General features: G+C 44.4%; 2 protein-coding genes across 2 annotated transcripts in view; one reads left to right on the top strand and one right to left on the bottom strand.

Moving 5' to 3' along the window:
• Rhoj (ras homolog family member J) overlaps positions 1-4,024 on the top strand; it is an 80,760-nt gene extending 76,736 nt beyond the window's left edge. Inside the window, exon 5 of the mRNA XM_057782786.1 lies at positions 2,819-4,024. Within this exon, the coding sequence (XP_057638769.1) occupies positions 2,819-2,965 (147 nt within the window). The 3' untranslated portion in view covers positions 2,966-4,024. The remainder of the gene's footprint in view (positions 1-2,818) is intronic.
• A 13,459-nt stretch (positions 4,025-17,483) lies between these two features.
• Gphb5 (glycoprotein hormone subunit beta 5) lies at positions 17,484-20,505 on the bottom strand. The gene is made up of 2 exons (XM_057783412.1): positions 20,302-20,505; positions 17,484-17,672 (listed from the first exon to the last, which is right to left on the bottom strand). Exons 1-2 carry the CDS (start codon positions 20,503-20,505, stop codon positions 17,484-17,486), a joined length of 393 nt encoding a protein of 130 aa, XP_057639395.1.
• Between the last annotated feature and the right edge of the window lie 2,798 nt (positions 20,506-23,303).

Genomic DNA, 23,303 nt, shown 5'->3' with positions numbered 1-23,303 from the left:
TGTTGTTGTTGTTGTTGATATTGTTGTTCCCTCTGCATGACTGACAAGAGTCATTACAAGCAAGCAGACGTTCAGTTAATCATTTCCTCGTTGTGCCTTTCGCATGTGTGCATATCAAGCTTGGATACAAACCCCAAAGGCAGCAGATGACATTTCGTGTAATTGTTAGAAAAGAAATTCTCTATCCCCTTTCCCTCTGTCCCATATCCTGTTTTTAATGAATTTTTTGAAGTTGTTTCCGAATCTAAAGGCCAGGCCATTGCCAAAACAAAATCCATAGAGAAAGTCTTCAGTGTCCGCTGATGGTTTCAGCTCCCTGCTTTTGGCATTTCCCGTTGGCTTATAAAACAGCCCTTCTTATCAGAAAAGAACACATACCAAAAACTTACATGCCATCTGTAGGAAGAGTTTTGAAAGAAATTTCAGGACCTGACCAAAGCAATTTTATTTCATACCGAGTCTTCATATCTGTGACATTTCAAACAATCCTGTTTCAGCGACAGTCAGCTTGGCCAGCTTGTTCCTGGGCTGGGTAATAGGGGTCACAGAGGCTCGGAGAATAAGAAGAACAGCACAGCCCAAGGGCCGAGAAGATGGCTCATCGTGTAAGAGCACTTGCTATGCAAATATATGAGCTCACATGAGTTTAAATCCCAGCCCCTTGTGCAGTAACCCTAGCACTGGGCAGAGACTGGCAGATCCCAGCAGTTCACTGGCCTGCCAGGTCTAGGCTGAATGAAAGACCCTTTTGCCAGGGCACAGGACAGAGAGTGACAGAGAAAGACACCTGATATCCTCCTCAGGCCTACAATGCGTGTGCACACACACAGAGATACACATACATATACACACAGAGAGACACACAGAGAGATACACAGAGACATACAGACATAAATACACATGCACAGATACCCATACAACACATAGACACACACAGATACATACTCACAGAGAGATACGCACACATATACACACACAGATACACACAGACACAAAGACACACACAGACACATACACAGATACATGAAGCACGATTTATAAAAACTCAGAGAGAGAAATTGGGGTTCAACCTGAAAGTCAGAAAAATAAAATAACCAGTCACTTCAGTCCAAAATGGCGATCCTGCCTCCAGGAATCTCAGAATGAAGCTGTGACTGAGAGCTGTCTCCTCCCATCTTAATAATCCTCTCTAGGGCTGAGATTAAAGGCATGTACTACCCAGTTTCTATGGCAACTAGTGTGGTTACTGGGATTAAAGTGTGTGTCAACACTACCTGATCTGTAAAGTTCACCAGTGGTGTGGGGGAGGGGGCTGTTTTATTCTCTGATCTTCAGACAGCTGTATTTATTAAAATACAAATGAAATACCACTACAGATACATACACACAGATACACACACACACACCTCAAGAGACAGACATTTTAAACATAATTCTCTTTCTGTTTAAATGTTCACCTTGCTTTGCATGGGCTGCACCTACTCTTGTCTAAGATAAACCCCAAGTTTCTCTTCTCCACATTATATGAACTTCCTGCATCCAACATCTGTATCCCGACTGACCCACAGAATGTTTCTTTCAGTTGTGTACCTTAACTAAAACTCTAAATCTCCACCTCTCTAGAAAAATAGAAAAATAAACAGCCATGATCCAGAGTAACCTTGTGGGAGCTGGGGAAGTCACCCATCTCTTGACAGTGGGGACACGAGTCACAGTCCCTTTCTCCTGGTCCCCCAGAAGCCCTGTTTATCATCCCTCCAAGCACCCAGTTATAACACAATGATGCTTTTGCTGCCTTTTCTCCTCCCCCGCCCCCCCGCCAGTTCACTGCTGTAGTTGCCAGGTTCAATATCCAGCAGATCTCTTCTGCATTTACTTGGTCTCATAGTGGAAAACCACAAAAAAAAAAAAAGTGTTTCTCTGGATGTTTTTAATATTCAGAGGCCCCTCAACGCATTGTTGGCTCATATGAGCTTATGAAATGTGAATACCCAGGCCTCCTCCTTTACTGAAGCCAACAAACAGCCAAGCACACCCTTCCTGGCCAGTGATTTCTTTAACGGGAATCAACAGTTTCTGGCCTGAATGTCTATGTTTCTCATGAGGAGTTTATGATTCTCAAATACCCCATAGTATGAAATAATATTTTTTTAAGTTTTAAGAGGCTAGAGGGTTGGCTCAGCACTGGCTACTCTTCCAGAGGACCTGGGTTTGATTCTCAGAACCCACGACTGTCTGTAACTCTAGTACCAGGGGAATCTGATGCCCTCTTCTGGCCTCTATTGGCACTGCATGTGTGCAGGCATACCATGCAGGCAAAATACCCATACACTTCTTATTATTTTATTTGTTTTTAATTAATAATTAATGAGTAATTTTTATAATAATTCAAAATAAAACATTAACCCAGTATAAAATGCATATCGCTTAACATAAAGACTATACAGCGAAGAAAGGCATCTCTATCAATGAATATCTCCTATGATTTTTCTATCGTCATGTTTTAGTGTTTTAATTTAAAATTTGTTTTTCAAAGTATTGATATTGAATAATAATAGAAAACAAGTATGATGTTGCCAAAGAAATACATAGCAATCAAGAATAATCTAAGATGGCTGCTGCCCACACTTCTGATGTGTGCCCTTGGCCCAGGGACCCTGCTTTATTCCACACAGAAGGGCCTCCTCATGGCACTGTCCCTGCTCTGCTCCATACACAAATGAAAGGACACTAGAAACAAGCTGTATGTGGGACAAGATGACCCAGGGACCCGGCAAGGCAGAGGGTTGATACTCATGACTCTTTCTTTGTGTTTAAGATCGGAGCACAGTGCTACCTGGAATGTTCTGCCCTGACTCAGAAGGGTCTCAAGGCGGTCTTCGACGAAGCCATTCTCACTATTTTCCACCCCAAGAAAAAAAAGAAAGGCTGTTCCGAGTGCCGCCGCTGCTGTACAGTTATCTGAAGTTGCCCAAGGCCCATCTCCCCGCCATCCAAGGGTATTCAGAGCAGCAGTCTCTGTGACCCAGCTCCAGCCAAAAACGGAGGGCAATACGGGAAAGGAATTCCTGCATCCCAAGGCCTGTCCTGTGCCCTGCCAGTTCCCCAGCTCAGCATCCTGTCAGCCACTGCCACATCCCCAGGCCAGAGCATCCAAACTGCTTACGGAGGATGCCGAGCCACATTCAGACAGTGCCGGGGAGGTGTTGGAAGCAAGTCACCATTGTCCTGTATTTCACATCTCCCTTCCACAGATGTGAACCGACAGGAAGTCAGAGTGGGAAAGCCAAGCATTCTGTCCGGCACCGGTGGCCTTACTTCATGCCTTTGCCAAATTTAGAAACACAACGCCAACATTTTTCCTGAGACTGTTGTTTGAGCCAAGGGTCCTAACACTCCTCTCTATTCCAGTTTCCTGATGGCCAATCACTTGAGCCTCGCAAATCCAACTCAAAATAGTTAAAAGACAATCTGGATTATACGCACTCTTATTGACGGTGGGTCTCTGCCAATGTTCTTAGAGCCAACATGTACCTCTGAATGCCTAATTACAAAAAAAAAAAACTCACTTTACAACTTTCATAAACTTACAGACCTATAATTTTTTTTAGCCTTTTTAAAAGAAAACATCCTATGAATTATCAGTTTCCCCAGTTTTGCCAAAGATTCATCCTATAAATGCTTCAGGTGATGGGGGCCTGCTCTTGCAAACTTCTACTGTCATTCAAACTGAAGACAGACTGTCTTTGAAGAAAGAAATAGACTTCAGCTTTTCATCTAAATTGGTCAGGACAAGAATATGGCGAAAGCCGTCTTCCTGACCCAGCAGAGCGGGCTTGCCCCACCCCTCACAGAAGGTCTGAGCTTTCCCTCCATTCACCAGTCACACTTCCTCCTGGGTCCAGATCCCTGTGTTCCCCAGTCACAGCCTGACCTTAAAGGGGAAAAAAAGAAGAGGAGGAGGAGGAGCTGTGGATACCAGACATGAAAAATAAGTGTTCCAGAATCCTGCAGGGTCAAAGTGCCTTAACTTTTCTACTTGCTTCATCTGAAAGCGCTGCTCAGCTTGCCCCATATGAACCTTCAATTCAGGACAGTTTCCAGTTGCAGCCAGTATGGAAATCACTGTCTCTCTCCCTCTTTCCTTAACTCCTCTTTCAAATGTCCATGGAGGGTGGGCTTAACTGGATCCCATTCTAGACTGAGGCCCGGCACCTGATGGGGAGTTTGGCCCCGAGCAGAAAGAACTCCTAGTGAGAAGTCCTGCACCTTTCAATGTGACAATTCCAAACAGCCAGGGACACTCCGTGTTTTACTTAGAGGCTGTGATTGGCCCCAATTAGTCTTATTTGCTTGCAGATGCCCTGGAATTACCCAGGGAAGCTGATTTATCCTTTTATTTTCTTTATTGCATCAGCAAATCATAGCTTAAGAGTATGAAATTATTTCACTTTTTGTAGATTAAAACTCCATCTTTTGGGAAAAGCATCCCAATCTTTCTAGTCTTTTCTGCTCATGGAGAAATCACAGAAGATAATTGTATGATATATGTCTTCTTAAGACCTTTCATGACACTCCTTCAGTCTTTGAAGGTTTTAATTGTTTGCTGTTTAGAATTTCTGTAATGTATTTTTGCTTCCTCTACATGTCAGTACTGTTTCACGTCTCTCCCATATAATGGCAAAGAATTTTCTGAAATACACATATACATGTGTGCACATATATACAAGCATAACATGCACACATGCACGGACACACATATGCCACCTAAAAGGAAACAAGAGGTTCTGTAAGCGAAAGTTTGCCACCTAGAGTAACAAGGACTATCTGCCTTTCTACATGGAAATCAAATATGCATGAGCCTTAATGCTGTGGAAACCACCATTCACCTTCAGCTCAGTGATGAGTATATGCCCTGTAATGACATTATTGCTGTGAGCCATTTTTGCTAGAGTATGGCATAGTTACACTTTGCTAGGGGGCTGTTCTTCACTTCTTACTGTTGTGGAGGAAAAACTGAAAGCAATATATTGGCTCCACCAGGGAGAAGTTCCCAAATATGCGCAGCTAACAGGCAAATGGCTCACCTAGCCATCACCTCCAATAGACCAATGAGAGTTCTCTAGCAGGACCTGGTTTGTTTCACAAAAGTGTCTGCTGCCCCAAGACTGAATAACAAGTGTTCTGAAGATTAAAAACAAAAGGACGCACAGACATCGAAAGAAAGATTTGCTGATAGTCCATGCCATCTTTCTAAGCCAACACATGGCAGCTGGCATCCATGTGAGGACAGGAAAGGCCTCAGAACCTGCAGTGCAGTACAGTCCCTCGGTGTGCAGATGAGACATGTGGCTGGGACCAACTGAGAGTGGTGTGCTGTACAGAGCACAGGCAAACCCTGGCATCACCCATAAGGAGATGGAGTTCTGCGTCTGTTTCTCCTACGGCTTTCAGCCATATTTTAAATGCTTAATTTCATGTAGTTAAGCTCCTATAAACAAAACAGTAATCTACCACACTGGTAAGGTGTGGTAAAGTAACAAGAACTTGATCTTCTCACCAGTATGCCTGCAGTCCAGAAGAAACCGCCATGTAATTAAGTCGCTAGTTTGACAGATTTTGTTTTCACTGTCGCTCAGTAGAGTTGATGGACAGCTTAAGCTAAAACACAAATCAAAGCCATGTCCACAGAAAGATGATTTTTTTTTCTTGGGATGATTCCTTCCAAGAAAAGCTTTGTTCTAAGAACAGTTATAGAAGTCATTAACTACCACAGCCTAAACCAGGACTTACAAAGGTGTAAAGTCAAAACTTAAGCTCTGCACCTGAAGTGGGTTTTGGTCCAGTGACTTGGAGGATAATAGGTATGGTTGCAATATATAAAGACATTTATTTGGGGGATTTCTGGTCTGTAGAAGCACCGTCAAATGAAGTGAATATAACCATCACAGTTCCCAGTGCACCACCAACAAGGATATAAAGGAAAACAATCACAACTAAACCTAAAACTATTCGGGGGAGGGAAACTAAGCCAAGCATGGTAGCGCATGTCTGTGATCCCTATTCTTAGGAGGCAGAGGCACAAGGATTTCGCTCAGTTTGAGGCCATCCTGATCTACAGGGCAGGTTCCCATCCAGCCAAGCTAAATAGGGAGACCCTGTCTCAAAATAAATAAACACATAAATAAACAAACAAATAAATAAATACTAAATCCAGAATGTGAATCCAACAAAAATGTCCCTAGGAGCAAAAGCCTTAGGGAATTAATTCAGTGTCTTCAAGGAGAAATCTCCAAATTGAGGCGAACCTCTTAAAATACTACATAAGAGAGCTAGGAATGCTGGCGCACACATATACTCCCAGCACTCAAAAAGCTGAGGCAGGAGGATTGTGAATTTAAGTTCACCCTCAGCTATTCAGTGACACTCAACTTCAAAAAGAATTCACAGAAGTCACATGGCATTCTCTGAGCCAACATTCCTGAGACCAACGTGATGGAAACTTCAAATTGTGTTTTTGCTTTAAAGACGTATTTGTTGTCATGCTGGGAATTGTTATCTAACAAAGTCTATGTTGTTTTGAAAACCATTTTCTTGTCCAGATGCCTGGATATGAAGTGTGTTTGGTCTCAAAAGAGTTCAAATGCCTGGCTTATTCTCTTGGTGGTCTCTAACTTCATTGGGAAGGCTTCCCAAGTACTTGTATCCCCAGAAACAGTATCTTTTCTGAAGTAATAGAGACAGAGAGAAAAAGAGGTCAGGAAAACTGGGTGGCACACAAAGGAAGGTAAGCACCTTGAGAAATAAAACGTTTGGAGAACAGAGAGGAAGTTACAACTAAACACAGAGCAAACCACAGTCTTGCTCACTCTCGGGAGAGTTCACTCCTGCCCAGCGTCCAGAGGCCAAGGGAAGACAGAGATCAGGAAGTGTCAAGAGCACATCATGGGCAGCCATGATGAACCCTGTGGTTATGCTAGGAATTCTGCTCTGAATGGAGACCTGCGGGTGCTCTTTGGAGCTTTAACAGCATGCTAGCGTAGAAACCTTTCTCCTCCTCTGCCTCTGCATAGTGGAGAAGTCAAGGGAATTTTACCAAGAAATGGGAATGAATAAATAAATAACCTCGAAAGTCTCATGAGCTAAGCCCCCATGAGGCTCACTCTGGAATACTCGGGCTTAGGTATACAGATGATATTGGTTCATGAAGCTATCCCTCAATTCCAAGATTATATTAATATTCGCAGATGCTATAAGTACAAAAATGTTAGATAGAACAATAGAATTCATGGTGCTTCCATGGTCAGTGATAAACAGAACAGTAGCCAGAACACCAAGCTCTCTGCTCAGCCACCAGGGTCTTAGCCTGTCTCTCAGGGGGCCAGGGAGGAGTGAACCTGGGTCTGGCTCATGTGTGAAAGGGCCTGGGATGTAAGTTCACCCTTGGCCTCAAGGCCCCGTGCCAAGAAATTAGAATAAATGCTGCACGATGACTCTTGGTTGCCACCTGTGCTTTACTACGAAGGGGCTATGATGCCAGAGACAAGGGTGGCTTGGTGCGGGTGTGTTAGAAGCATGGCCCAGAACCTTCATAACACCAAGCCAGAGCAGAGTGTGGTCTTTAGCAATGAACCCTGAGGGTTCAGCATGTGAAGTCTCTTTGCTAAACTAAACCCAATCAGTGTCACAGCCGATGTGATATCTGCGGCATTGTGAAGAAAGGGAACCGGAACCAGCAGATCTGGCCTCTCAGGGGCCTCCACAAGGCAGCATTGGAAGTTCCTTAGACCTCTGGAGGGAAAACAGAAACACTTTCTAAGTAGAAAATACATCTTGGGCAGGTAATCAAAAGGCATCTAAAATCACCTTTCCCTGCCATCTTCGATACATTTGTTCAGCAATCAGATTATTTTCTCCTCAAGGAGTCTCAGGCAAGAAAGTTAATGAATTCTGCACACTCATGGCTCCGGAGAGTGGCCTGTGCTCTGAGTAAGCAGCAAGCACCAATGATACACAGAGGGACATCAGTCAATTGCAACAGCTGCTTCTCCCATACAAGGTGCACAGAGTCAAGGCAGCTTGCTTCCTGCCAACTTATTCATAGGCTGCTGTTCCTATGGTCTCCTCTGTAACTGACCAGTCTCTGTACTTGTTTCATAATTAATGGAATGTTATTTCATGTACTCTAGCCTCACTGTTTATCTGTATCACATTTTTGACGTGTCATTAAATGGTCTTTTTTTTTTTTTCTCTCCTGCTCTCATTTGTGGGGTCGTTAGGGATTTCCATCAGCCACTCATGCCAACTGCCTTCTGAAGGTATCTTTCTACAGTGGGAAACTGTCCAGCTCCTTACTACCCAAAATGCAATCCAAGAATTGGCAGCCTCAGCACCACTTGGTAGCTAGTCAGGACTGTAGCATCTTGGGGGCCCAGCTGAGACCAACTGAACCAGAACTTGCCTTTTAACAAGACCCCGAGTGATTCATACATACATTAAAAATGAGGACATCCAGGTTCATTATCAGTCTCTATAGCCGAGCATAGAGGCAGATGATGAAGAAGCCATCGGCGCAGACGGTCGCTCAGATGCTGCCATGTAGGTACTCCTTAGGTCAATATTTAAATCATTCATTTACCGGCTGAGTAAAGGGTTGTCAACATCTTTTCATTTTGTCACATGCCATCCAGCTGCAGGGAAAGAACAGCCTATTTGGAAGCAAACAGAAGAGCAGCATCTGGCTTGAAAGACCTGCTAAATCTAAAACATTCCGTTCTCACAGCCATTCTGGTATTTATAAGTGTCCTACTTCGCTTCTCTGTTGCTTTGATAAAACGCTGACCAAAAGCAGTTGGGGGGAGGGGAGGACTTACGTGGTTTATAGGTTCCAGCCAGTCATCAAGGAAAGACAGGGCAGGAGCTCAAGCAGAAATCTGGAGGCGCAAACCGAAGCAGGGGCTATGCAGGCTGCTGCACACTGGCTGGCTCTCTGTGGCTTGCTCAGAATCCCCTGCCCAGGAGTGGCACCACCCATGGTGAGCTAGGCCCTCCCACATCATTCATTGACGGAGAAAATGCCCCACATAGATGCTTGGAGGCCCATCTAATAGACTGGGTGTGCTTCCCAGCGCCAGGATTAGAGGTGCACAATGTACCTGGCTCTTTCCATGGGTGCTAGAGATCCGAACTGATGCCTTACACCTGCACAGTAGGTGCTCATCTCTTGTCTGGGTCAGTAAAATCAAATCCCAGGCCAGGCTTTCTGCAATCCTGTTTTCATTTCAATAGAAATGGTTCGCAGAAATAATCAAACGCTGAAGAAGAAACCCCCCTCATCTAAGCCTATTTAACTCTCCTCCCTATGTTCTAAACTTACACCCTCAAAACCAACTGAGCACATTCATGGAACATTAGTCCTTCTGGCTCTTCTCTGAAATTGGCTCTGGTTTTGTAATGCGGAAGTTTGCAGGCTGCTTCTATTGGACTTGGTTTCTTGTCTAGAGTACTTAATGTGTCCGTGGGGAGACATTTCATGATAGTTTTCTTGAGCTTGCTCAAGCAGGCCCCAAAAGCTGAGCAAAAATCTTCCAGAAACATTTCCAAAGTGTTTTTAAATGCCAGATGTTTTAAGGTTCCCAAACCACCACCACGTATTTTAATAATGATAAGCATATTCCAAAAGGAATCGGAATTGCCTGTAAGCTTGGGTCACCTAACTTGATGGCTCACCTCTCCACACAGTAGACAGCAAAGACAAAGAGCACACACTTCAGGTAGAAAGAACATGTCTACGAACAGCTAAACCTTAAGTCAAGTGCTTGCTTTGAAAAGCGGATTTCCTAGACTATTAAGGCATCAAATAAAAAACATACATTTTTCCAGGTAAGTCTGGACCACTCATAGAGTTTTCTCCTGCTACCCTTATGTTATCCCAGTGAGGGCAGACATAGAGACTTCTGTTTCTTGGCCAACACAGTAGAAAACTGATGATTCTAAGAGGCACCGTGGCATGTATTTTTCAAGTGGAAAAAATGATACCTTTAGGAAAAACAAAGGTAAGTTTAATGACTAAATCACCTTATCTGCGTAATTTGTTTATTGACTTTTATTTTGTTTGTTTGGATCAGTTGCCATCTATAGCGAATCCTATTGATGTATTGTCATACTGAATGTATACAGATTCATAGAAGACATGTACAGATACTGGAGAAAGCGTGACATCTTCGTTTAGAAGACACTAATCAGTTCTACTGTAGTGTTTATATAAACCCCTTTTCCTAGATCTTACCACAAATGAAGCAATGATAAAAATCCATTGTAAAATTTTTATTAAAAAAAAGTGGATTTCCTGAACAGTTACTTTTTTAGAGCATGCAAATATCATTTATTCTGTATGCACAGAGTTTGCTTCCAGAGACTACACATTCTCTCAAATGGTAACCATTTGCTTCTGTGACTTTACCTGTTTTCCTTGATTGTAACCCTATCGTCAACATCACTAAAAGCCAGCATTCAGATTCTGCTCTACAATGCCAATATTCCTGTTAAAGCCAGACAGCTTTTGTTGTCTTCCAAGGGTGGACTGTCATTTATCTGAGTGGTTCGGGGATTGCTGGGGAAGTCTTGCTTTTCATTTTTTAAATAATGACTTTATTTATTCTTTGGTAATTCCATGCAATATATTTAATCCCACCTCTCTCCCCATTTGACTCCATGTCCTTTCTCTTTCTAAAAAAATATACTAATGTGTATTACCCTGAGAATGAGGCCTGCCCTGGAGTGTGATTGACAGACCCAGCTCAACTCCTTTGAAGAGAACTGATTCTCCCTCTCCCAGCATCCATCAATTGCAAATGGCTTCTTGGCTTGGGGTGGGACTTCATGCTCACTTCTCCATGCTGAAGGAACTCAGGGTCAAGTACAAAGTCAACGAGTTCAGGGGATGCTTGCTTTACCGCTCATGGTAAAGACTTGGAAAGACGGCTAGACTAAGCTCTCTGAGCCCTTCCCGCTGGAGAAGTACAGCCTTCCATTGCCAATTACAGAGCTCTGCCCCTGCTCCCTCGTTCTCTCCTTCCCTCCCTAGCTCTGTTAGAAGTCACCCACCTGAAGAGCTTTCGCACACCCTGCAGACACTACAGGATCACAGCAACCAGACACGAGGCCCTCCTGACTGACTGCCCAACACAGAATTCCAGTTTATTCCACCTGTGAAACCAAAGGGTGATGATTGTGACAGAAACGCCTGAAGATCCACCATGGAAATAAGGAGCAGACTGTGCTCCAGTGCATGTTCCATTAGGAGAAAGTCTCAGCAGGGTCAGGAGGTGGCTCAGCGGGTAGGGATGCTTGCCACAAAAACCGGTGGCCTGAGTTCAGTCCCTAGACCCAAAAGGTAGAAGGAGAGGATGTTTCCTTGGGTTGTCCTTTGACCATACATACTCAATGGCACTGACACACACATACACACACACCTGTACACACAAGTGTAAATAAATAAATGTAATATGATTTTTTTAGAAAATAAAAGTTAAAAATGTATTTTAAAATAGATTTAAAAGTTACTTTTAGTAGTTTGTTTAAAATTATAAAATAGAAAACCAGGAAATATTGGAGCATAATATTTTGTTTCTCTGTTTGTTTGGTTTTTTTTAATACAGTTTCGCCACATAGGCCAGGCTAGCTTCAAACTCATAATCCTCCTGCCTCAGTCTGCTGAGTGCTGAGATGACAGGTATATGCAATGCCACCATCCTGGGATAAAGGGCACATAATTTTTGGAATAAATATATCTTGGATGACAAAGAGAAGTAGGCCTCATAAAAAAACTTTATGAAATGCAAATTATCCATGTGCATTATTTTTTAATTGGGTACATAACTCATTGTCTATGAAATGATTTTATTGGTTTAAAACATAATCAATCTGTTGAGATAACTGGACCATCATAGAAGAACTTAGCACTTTGCTAATGTCTTACTAATGTGGAAGAGGGGAGATATGAATTACCACTTCAGCCAGGAAGCATCACAAAGCCAGGAATGAAATGGGCCATGAAGGGTTCCATTTCATACGAACCCAGCACGATGCATGTGCCTGAAATCCAAATACTCAGAAAGTAGAAAGAGGATGATCAGGAGTTCAAGACCATCATTCGCCACACAGGGAGGACATCCTGGGCTACTCAAGAGTCTGTCTCAGAGAGGGATCAGGGAAGGGAAAGGGGAGGATTTATGTTCCCCAATCAAAACTGCTCTGTAGAAAAGAACTCCCCCTACTCCTTACCTTTCGTTAACTACATAATTAATATATTTCTTAATAAGAAATTGCTGAGAAACCATTTGTTGAGAGCTGCTCTGGGAGGCCCTGGACCACCATCCCCAGCATCCATTTCTACATCACCTAGGAAACCAAGGCAAAGCCATAACCCTCACCTCTTGTTTCTTTTATCTTTTGCTGTGGCGTGGTCTCTTTTTCTCCCTCAGACACTTCTCTTGTAGGATATGATCTGTGCTACAGGAACCAGGCATTTCATGAGCTGACACAGGAAACCAGGTGAACACACCAATCTCCACAGAGTGACCCAGCCTCCAGAAAAGACAGAAAATACTAATGAGCAGTCTGACAGCCATCAACTCAGACTGTACCAAGCAGAAATGACTCTGAAGAAACTTTCTCAAAAGGCCTCATGCCTCAGTAGAACACGGGTTGAGCTGAGTCAGAGAAGACAGTGCCTTTGGTTAGGGTTTCTATTGCTGTAAGATACCATGACCACGGCAACTATTAAAAAGGAAAACATTTCATTGGGGCTGGCTTACAGTTTCAGAGATTTAGTCCATTATCATCATGGCAAGTAGTATGGCAGCAGGCAGGCAGATGTGGTGCTGGAGAAGAAGCTGAGAGTTCTACATTTTGATCCACAGGCAGCAGATGGAGACTGTGTATCACACTGAGCACAGCTTCAACATAGGAGACCTCAAAGTCTACTCCCACAGTGATACACTTCTTCCAACAAGGCCACACCTCCTGATAGTGCCACTCCCGATGGTCAAGCATCCAAACACATGAACCTATGGGGACCATAACTATTCAAAGCACTACCCCAGGTACATGTGGCTTATTAGCTGTGCTAGCATGGGCAAGTGACTGATATGTTGCCTTTTTGGCTTCATTATTCATAAAACAGCAATGATAAAATGATACTAATAATATTTAGTTGTGTAGTTGACACAGACTAAAGAAGGCAGCCTAGGGAGATGGTTCAGCCAGTAAGGGCTTTGCCAGCATGAAGACCCGAGTTCAAGACCCAGAACCCACAACAGAAAACAAACTGGGCTTGCTAGCACATGTTTGGGATCCCAGCTCTGGAGAGGCAAGAGACAAGAAGAGAATCCCAGACATCACCAGCCGGCCAGCCTAGCTAGCGTAACAGGTGAGCTACAGGATCGGAGAGAGCCCTCTCACAAAGCAAGATAGAGAGCTCCTGAGAAATGATGCCAGAGGCTGACCTCTGGCTTCCACGTGCATATGGGTAGGGGTGTGTGTTCATGCACGCACCCATGCGCAAGCACGTGCATACACACCTGAGAACTCATAAACATGGGAGTTCTATAAATGGCAACAATATTTGTAGCTTTATTTCCAAAACAGTGCTTCCTACAAAATTAGAGTTAATAAATATTTATGAAAATGAAGGCTGTGCAACAGAGAGAGAAGAAATGAAAAGTTAAAAAAAAAAAAAAAAGATTTGGGTTTCTCACTGTTACAGATCCTGACCGATGTTTTCCTTTTTTTCTTAGTCAATTTCCTTATCATAATACATATCTATTGCAATTTTTTTAAATACCATGGACTAGCAACTCCACTGCCTATTAGGCAGGACCACAGAACCCTACAGGTCACAGGCCTCTAGTCACCATTATAGCTCTGTTTTCTGCAACGGCAGCAAGGTCCTCCTTGCCTCTTGTAGATATATGTCACCATCTGGTCTCTGCAGAGTCCTCTCTCCTCTATTGACACCTAGAAGCCCAGAGTTCCCAGGCAGCTTCCCCTGGCCTACAGAGGACAGGCAGGATTGAACCTTTCTGTGGTCGGTGTGCCCTTCACTGAAGCAGTCCTTGATTTTTGGATAAAGAGAGTGTCTTCTGAACCACTGAGGTGAACACAGACATCTGGAGAGCCCTTTGGTCCTATAGGATAACACCCCATCCTATGCTTATCTTTGGCTCCTCGTTACTCCGTCAGCATAGTTAAATCCTCTCCTCTTCATTGATAGAAGCCACAATTTGCCCCAAGCTTGCAGGGGCCATCCCATGAGCACACCAGGACAAACTCACTGTTCTTACACTTACACAGCCTAAATACCCTCCATTTGCCTGTATTCTCATCATCCTGCTCCACACCCAATGCCCAGTACCTTCTCCCCCTTCCTCCAGTTTGCATTATCCTGTAGTTCCTTCAGTAAAGACCTCCATTCCTCCCCACCAGAAAGCAAGTCTTGTCTCTAATTATCATCAGGAATATATGGATTTGTAGGGACTGGGGCTACAGCTCGTTTGACGAAGTATTTTTCTAGTGGGCACAAGGCCCCAGGTTCAATATCCCAAAAAAATGGGTGTGATGGCACACGCATAAAAACCCAGGGTTTAGGAGGCAGAGGCAGGAGTACCAAACTATAGGAATCATGGACAACACCCACTTTAAGTCCTCCAAGTGACCTTCCAGCTAGTAGAATCCGTTGTCCTCTGGCAAGGAAGAGCCAGTGGGCCCCTCTACAGGAAGTCATCAAGCGCATCCCCCTGTTCGTTGCCATTCTAGGCCGCCTCTGTGTCTCTCTCCTTCCTATTAGAACCATGAGTGAGAACAGAAGAACCGTGCTAGGAGAGTCAGTCTTTTAAATGACTGGACTGCTCTCCCAGTTAGATCATGGATCTGGTTTTCCCTCTGCCTCTTCTAACGCAGCTTCTACACCGCACCCAAAGGCCTTTGGTTATACTTAATAATCAACCAATGCCAGAGTCCTTTTAACTACCGTCATCCTGCCTTCATATCTCTCAGACATTAGTTGGCACAGACCTTCTGTGTACCCCACAGCAGTTCCCATCAGGGAAATATGAGCCATCATGACACTACGGTCTACGTATTGTCCTGACGGCCACCATTACTGCCTGCTGCACTTTGTAGTTGAAATTCCCCAACTACAAACTATCAAGTGATAGTTTGAATGTAATTGGTCCCCATAATCTCATAAGGAGTGTCACTAATGAGGGGGTATGGCTTTGTAGGAGTGGGTATGGCCTCGTTGAAGGAAGTATGTCACCATGGGGGCAGACTTTGAAGTTTCCTGAGGATACCACCAAGTGTCTCAGTTGACTTCCTGCTGCCTGCAAGTCAAGATGTAGGCAGCACCTCTGCCTGCACACCACCAGGCCGTTCGTCATGGTCGTAATAGACTGAACCTCTGAAACTATAAGCAAGCCACCACAACTAAATGCTTCCTTTATAAAAGTTGTCGTGGTCGTGGAGTCTCTTCACCACAATAAAAACCCTACCTAAGAAGTCATATGGCCATTATCCTTAGATCCATTTCTTACCCTCCTTCAACTTGCTTCCTAGAAGACCAGAGTTTATAGAGGACCAAATCAATGGTACTCTCAGTCTCTACCAATTAATATTCCCATTTGGTGTAGGCTGGGATATCCCCCTCCCCCATGCCTTGCTTTGGCAAACAGCTGTGCATCCTACTAATGAACACAGCTCCTGTTGGGCACTGGCTCTTCTCCTGTGTTTGCCTTGGTATTTAATAATCGCACCCTTTCCCATCACAGCACCCTAAGGGTGCCCACTACTTCCAAAGCACAAGTGAAGTGTGTCACCCTTTCTCCTCTGGTCAAATGTGTTATTTATTTCCTGCCAGAGTTGTTACTAAGGCTGTGCCCATCTTTCCCAAAACTCTAGCCAGAGGTTTGCCCCAGAAAAAAACCAGAGGAAGGAAACCCCTAAGCCGACCATAAGCAGCACCCCTTCCTAGGAGAGACAACAACCAACCAATGGCTTTCTGTGCAAGGACTTTCTCTTCTACCAACACATCTGCTGCTGCAGTTTGCGGTGGCTTTTGCTCCAGTCCTTTGGGTCCCAGACCTTCACCCCAGCGTCCCAGGGCTTGATCACCAGTCTGGACCTTTGCTCTGTAGATTTTCATGGACTCAGTGATTCCTCCATCAATGGAGCACTCAGGGCTCACAGCTGTGCCCGACAGGGGCTGCAGATGACGGGACCCCTGGGACTCATGCTATCACGAGTCTTCTGTGTCCCTTACTAAACATGAAATTCCAAATGAATGTCAAGCAAAAGAACTTCAAAGTTCCAAGTGCCTTTATTGTTATACCAAGCAAAATAAAAACTAGAAAGACTTTTCTAAAAGTTTGCATGAATTCAGATGACAGGAGGACACTTTATTGACATCAGTATAGACGCTCCTGGCACAGTCTAAAAAAGAACAGTTAAACTCAAGCCCCAAAATGTCAAAACTAAAAACTAGAATTTGAGTTGAAAAAGAAGGTCCCAGAATCAGCTGCTGTGTGATTTTGGCAAAAGCGAGAGACAGACAAGCACAGCCTCTCTCCTGGGAGCTGGCAGGGCAGTCTCACCTCACAAACACTCTGGATTCCAAGTCTAATAAATTGCCATTCACGTTTAAGATACACTAAACAGGCAGGGTCATTGTAATTGGTCACTCCCCTGTGGGTGCGGGAAAACACTAGAGCCATGAATTTAGTCTCTGGTATTTTTAAACCTAAATGATAGTTTCTAAATGCATTTTGTGAGTTTAGTTTTGTTTTGTTTTGCTTTGCTTTGCTTTGTTTTAACTGGCTAGTGCACACTTCAATAAGGATCTTAAAGGAACAGAGGGAATTTTCCTTAGGAGAGGAAAACCCACTTCCAAACACATTTTTTTGTAGCAGGCAGTACTGTCTTTGCCTCTTATCTAGATAATTGCTCAGTCGGAAGGGAAGCAGAGCATTCCCTCTAAGAACACTCACGGCTGAATTTTCTTTTGAGCAAGGAAGAAAGTGCATTGGTTTTGATCACACTTTGCCCTTTAATCATAAATCCAGTTGGAGTTCAATGGCAGAATGTGGAAACTTAGAGGCTTCCTGTCACTTAATGATACCCAATTCCTTTACATAAACACCACGATGTCAATCAAAACCGAGGGAGGGTTGTAATATACAAATCATGCTCCAAAAGTCAGGCAAAGAAACCCTAAGTTACAGACACATGAACCAGAAACACCATCCTGGGGAAGGGTCAATATTGCTTGAAACTGGGTAGAGGAAGACCTGAGCCAGGCAGGGGACAGGCTGGCCCATACTGAACCGTACTTGAAGGCAAGAGCTAGAGCAGATACATTACTGGGCAAGCGCATAGATTCTGTGAGGCTCGCTCAGGCCACCAGCTGTGTTCTGAAGACAATGATGGCCTCAGATGGTCTCACACTCAGTGGTGGCCGTCGAACACGCCCCACAGTCACAGCGGACAGCCATCGGGTAGATGTAGAAGGGGTCGACGCCAGGAGCACAGTTAGGCAGCTTGACAATCACCTGCTTCGTCTCGTTGTAGGTACAGACCCGGTGATGGGCTTCAATGTAGGGAGGCTCCAGGACTGGTTTCTGTCCCCGCAGGTAGAAAACAGGAAACCCGTTAGAATGCAGCATCCTGCTTCCTGTTCTTGGAGCCATCCACTACTGGTTGTTTACTTCCGCTCTGACTTCTCCCACCGCGAATAAACTCCTGCAAGCTGGAAGCCTGCTTGCTCACTACCATAGCCTGAGCTTCCACAGAAGTCCAGGAAACACAGGAAGCACTTGGTAAATATTTAGCCAGCAAACAGCCGGTCTCCCCTCTCCCACCGTTTTCCCCTATGAGCCGTTTACAACACGAGGGAGCCTTTTAAAATACGAGTCAGTCACGGCCCTCCTCTTCTCAAAGCCCCAGTCATTTCCCATCGCGCTCAGAGTTAAAACGGCAAAGACATCAGGATTCAAGTCCTTGCCCATTATATCTGTATTTTCCTGCTGATGTGGGCTGTAGTCCCGACCTTGACCATCCCCCTCCAGTCTCCAGGCACAGAGTTCTCTATCCTCCTTCAGATCAACCAGGAACTGAGGGTCTTTGTATGTGCTGTTCCTTCTGCCCTGAACATACACACACACACACACACACACACACACACACACACACACACACACACACACCTCCTTCACCAACTTCGGATTTTGTTCAAATGTCAACCGATCTGGAGAAGCATTTCTTGATCCTATCTCAATCCCTTCAACCCACCTCCATGGCCTGGAGCTCCTTCCCCCTTCCTGTTTGGTTTTGTTTTCAGGGTTGTTGTTGTGTTTGTTCACTCCACATGCAATCTTCTTCATCTCACTTTTGTGTGACATTGCTCCTAATCTAGACAGCAAGCTCCGTTAGGTCAGCCACCAGGCTCTGGTACCCAGGCAGCCTGGCACCCAGGAGATTCACAATAACTACTTGTTACTGAACCAACAAAAGAGAGCCAAGCCAGGTGTTCCTGGCACTCTGTTCTGATGACTGGACGGTTTGTGCACGTCCTCCTTCATCTCCTAACAAACCTTGAATTCACAGATGATTTTTGTTAGAAGAAGTACAAAGATCAGGCGTGAGAAACCTGAAGCCTACAGTCAGCTCTGCTGTGCATGCCTGCTTTACCACGGCTGGAGACCTACGTGCATGCCTGTTTTACCACGGCTGGAGACCTACGTGCATGCCTGCTTTACTACGGCTGGAGACCTAGGGAAAGCCCTTACTGCTTCCAAGCCCCGGTTTCCTGTCTATAAAGCAAAACACCAACCTGAGAGCATTGTCACGGAGCTAGGTGAGGTGATGTGTGTAATGCACAAGCCCTGGCAGAAGTCAGAGTTCAATACGTGTAATCACGGCTCTTGCGAGTGCAATTACCAATTATAAGGATGTAATAATGAATGTAATAATGACAGTCTTACAAAGGACAGTCTTTTTGTTCTGAGCAAAAAAAAGGGGGGGGGGAGTAGGGAGGGAGATTAAATAGATAATGCCTGCATCCATACACAGGCACACATATACAGATACATGCATACGCAGGTACGTGCACATACAGGTACATAGAAACATAGGATAAATAGGTGACGATGCACACATATATAGAGTTTAAGTACATACATGCATAGGTATGTATACACACATATGCCTACAGATGACAAGCAGGCCAGCTCAAGATGAAGATGAAGTTCTTGCCTCAATATTACAAGAATAGCAACTTTGCTTTCTCCAAGAACCAGGTAGAGCATCTCAGTTCCTCTCTCTATGCTGTATCCTTTAACTCACAGTATTCCGGAATCTAGGAAAATCAGGTACTCACTTAACTTTGCATTTCATTTTTTTTTTAATTTTGTAAATCTGTCCCATGCAGTATTGGGGGCAGATATATGCCAAATAAATAAATAAAGTGTTATTGATCTGAAATTCAAGTTATCCAAGTTCCTGAACTATTTTTTAAATTTGACTTCTCTTTGGATTGTGGGGTTTGAGGGGGAAGGAGGTTGGTGGCGTTTTTATTTGGTTGCTTGGTTTGCCAGGGGAACAGTCAGGGTTGGCTTTGATTTTGCTAAACCTGGCATCTTGAAGCCCAGGTCATGAGGAGTCACTACTTTAGCAAGAGGTGAGTGCAGCCAGGCATCCAGAACACATTCCCCAGTTCAGCGAGCTCTGAGATTTGTATGCCCACTCTAAGTGAAAGGCTAAACATACTGAGTGCAAATGGAGTGGATGGACCTGTCACTGAGCTAAGGGGAAAGAGCTGTGGCAGAGCCTGGGACTAGGCCTAAACTTCCAGGTTCTCTTGGGTACCTGCCTGACTTCCTTACAGCCGAGGGAATACAGGAAGGAGATGTGGGCACAGATTGGACCAATGATTTATTTTCAACTTTGCATTGATTTTCTCTAACTTTGCAGTGCCCGCCTCCCAAATCCTTCCTTGTGACCTTTACAGCACCTGACCTCCTAGAGATGGCTCCCAAACATGCAGAAGCATGGAAATTTCATTCCCAATGTCACCAGCTCTATGGAGAGGAGCCCCATCATGGTTTTCAGATCTTGGATGAACCAAATAATAGTGAAATTGGGTTTTTAAAGTGCAGAGGACAGGGCAGATGTCCCAGCATCCCCTCAGTCATGAAACAGTGAACCCTTGAACTCAAAGACACTGTCATCCAAGCCCATTGGACTCCTTACCTCCCAGGTCTCACAGCGGCCCCAGCAGGCATCAGTGGTGATCCGAAGCTTTCTGCAGCCCGGCTTCTTAGCTAGGAATGTGAACTCCCTCACAGCACAGCCCACAAAGGTATGCAGGTTCCCATTGGAGGTGCTGAGGACAGAGTCACAGCCACCCAGAAGGAGGAGGACTGTGGTACCAAGGACAAGGTATGCCAGCTTCATGCTAGTCCCAAGGAGGGAAAGGAAACAAGATGAACATACCCAACTGCTCACAGTGGGGCAGCCCACAGTGTGTTGGTCTCTCTAAGAGAGACCTTGCTCTAAGCATTACCGGAAAAAAAAAAAATGAGCCAAGCAATTGTCCAGCTCCAACTGCATCTTCCTAACTAGTACCAGTAGATACGTAGTACCTCTCTCTAGACACCCTACCCTCAAAACATGGTCTCAGGCTTTTCCTTGGTGAACCCCAGCTCCTGGAGCTGACTTCTATGTGAAAGGAATTCATCCCAATGAAAAATAAGAGCAGCAGCCAAAGAAATGCCAAGCCCACAACAGTACATGAGTACCACACCTTCTTTCCTATCCAGCTTCAGGGAATGTATGTCAAGTTAGGAGCTTTGCACACATTTGTATTGGATGGGGAATGAATGGGGAAGGTAGATAAGTATTAATAATAATAAATTAATAATAAGCATATCCCGGTGTGTTGTTACTAACGCAACCCATCATACAAAAGATATTATAAAACCTGGGGCCCGGCGTGGTAGCCGCTCATAAAATGTGTTCTACTCTTTAGAGACCACATCTGCTCTATGCTCCTGCTGTGCAAAGGCCCTAGTGTGACTCAGTTTAGCAGCAAATGATGGAAAGCTAGTCATGATCTACCTCAGAGTCTGCCCTCTCTGGTCCTTGGCCCTTTCTGGTGCTCTAGGAGCACAGAGCCCTTTGTGGTTGACCCACTGAACAGAACACACCTGGATGTCATATTTGTGAAACGCCACCAGGTCAGTGCCACTCAGGACGAGCCACATGTCTGAAGCTGTTCTTGTGGTTCTTGCTGGTATGTTGACATGTGGCCTCTGTGGGCTTCCCCTTGGGAAGAAGGAAGTGAGAGATGGAGAGGAACTTACCTGAACTTGCTGGAGTCAAGGCTTCCTTCAAAGGTTGCAATGAGTGGGAAAAGTTTGCTCTGGGTAAGTAAGTGTCTCTCTCTTCTGTTATCAGGCTGCCTGGTTACTCAAATATATAGGGAAGGTCTTGTCAATCACAGCCAAAGAGAGGCAGATTCTTACAGGAACGACTAAGCACATCAAAGCTGTGGAATATAAAGCCAGTCTCTATTTTCCAAAACTGATTCACGTCAAGGGTGGTGTTTTGTTTCTTGACATCACTGAATGAAACAGAAAGTTGCCTTGGTGGGTGACGTAATCCTGAAGAGACAGTCAGAGGTGGGTCACCTGGCTCTGAGAGAACGGGTGCCCTGGATGGATCAAAGTTTCCTCCATAGTAACATAGCTTGCCTTTGAGGCAGTAAGCCGCGAGCAACTTCTGGCAAGTCCTTTCCTTGCACTTACAGCATTGAAAACCAGCAGGACAATAGTTCTTACATGGAAACAACATGGCATCGCTACTGACAGATGGAGAGAAAATTTGGAAGTCTTAAAGATCATTTAACTTGTAATCTTTAAATGAATCACATAGGCAGAATACAGAGATACTGGAAATGATTGGCTTCATACATGGGAATTAAAGATGACTTTTTCTTTTCTTCTACATGCTTTTTGGGTTTTTTTTTAAACATGGGTCATATTTTTAAAAAGTCATCTAGTGTTATGATTTTAAAATTAAAATATAAATAGTTATCTATGTGTACTGCACAGGACATTCAATGATGCTTTAGTGAAAACGTCTTAGATTTCTGGTCCTACAGCAGCGCAGTCCTTTTTACGAGTAGGGGACCTGGTTTATGGTCCATTCTACAATGGTAGCATGTAAACGGATTCAAAAACTGCTGTTCGCAGCCCTTTTCTGGGTGTTCTAAAAAGTAAATGAAGCAGAAATCTGTGCCCTGGGGAGATTACATTTCACAAAAATCACGACATACCCAGAGGCATTTAGGATGCGTTTTAAATGACCAGCGACACAAAATTAAAAAAATTAAAGCATCCCCATTTACTGCACAGAAAGATTTTTAAAAAACAAATACAGCCTTCGTTAAGGGTTGACTCTCCTGAACACGAAACAGCCACCAGCGAACCCATCACTGCATCACCCGTCCCTTGAATCAGGTTATTTTATAGATGGAGCAAGTTGACATGGACAGAGGACCTTCTTCAGCCCTGCAGCCTGCACACGGGATAGCCAGACCCAGGACACCATGGAAACAGACTGTTCACCTGGCTTTGGTAATCCTAAGTTGCTGGGCCAAGAGCTAGACAGCAAGTAGAAACTGTTGTCCTGAGCAGTATTCCTGCACAGGGCTGTTCATGCCTTTTAGACTTGGCATATCCATTCTGGGCTGTGATCTCACAAAATAAAGACAGCAAAGAGAAACCAAGCACCCCCTTCTTCCACAGTCCCTGACTGTCTAGTAATGCAGTGTGCTCGGTTGGCATCACTGCCTTCTACACCCTCAGTGACAGCCCAGTGATTACCTTTGTAGTGACCAAGTGTGTTTCTACAGCTGGAATCTGCTGGACAGTAGCATGCTCTGTCCTCAGTTCTTCAGAAGTACTCTAAAGAATTCTCATTTTCTCCTTTTTACATTGAAGGAAATGGAGGCTCAGTCACTCTTTAATTACCTACTTCTATCAAGACAGGGAGTGGCAAGCAGGTTTCTCTAAACCCTCTCAACAAGTGTAGCCAACAGAAGTGGATGCCTGGAACATTAAGGTAACTACAAGCCATCCAAGTAGAGGGAGCAGAAGAGAGGAATGGTTGTTGGATGTCATGTTTTGCCACCTTGGCATTCTACTGTGCCACATGTCTCCACAAGGACAGAAGCAGAGCTTGGGAATGTG

The sequence above is a fragment of the Chionomys nivalis genome, chromosome 10, assembly GCF_950005125.1.
Source record: "Chionomys nivalis chromosome 10, mChiNiv1.1, whole genome shotgun sequence".
Classification (NCBI taxonomy): Eukaryota; Metazoa; Chordata; class Mammalia; order Rodentia; family Cricetidae; genus Chionomys; species Chionomys nivalis.
This window is presented reverse-complemented; position numbering and strand designations above follow the sequence as displayed.

Excerpts from the sequence above, each read along its gene's own strand:
- Gphb5 (XM_057783412.1), bottom strand. The coding sequence starts at position 20,505 with ATGAAGCTGGCATACCTTGTCCTTGGTACCACAGTCCTCCTCCTTCTG. Across the intron at positions 17,673-20,301 it reads GCCGCTGTGAGACCTGGGAG|AAACCAGTCCTGGAGCCTCC; the intron begins GTAAGGAGTCCA and ends CTGCGGGGACAG.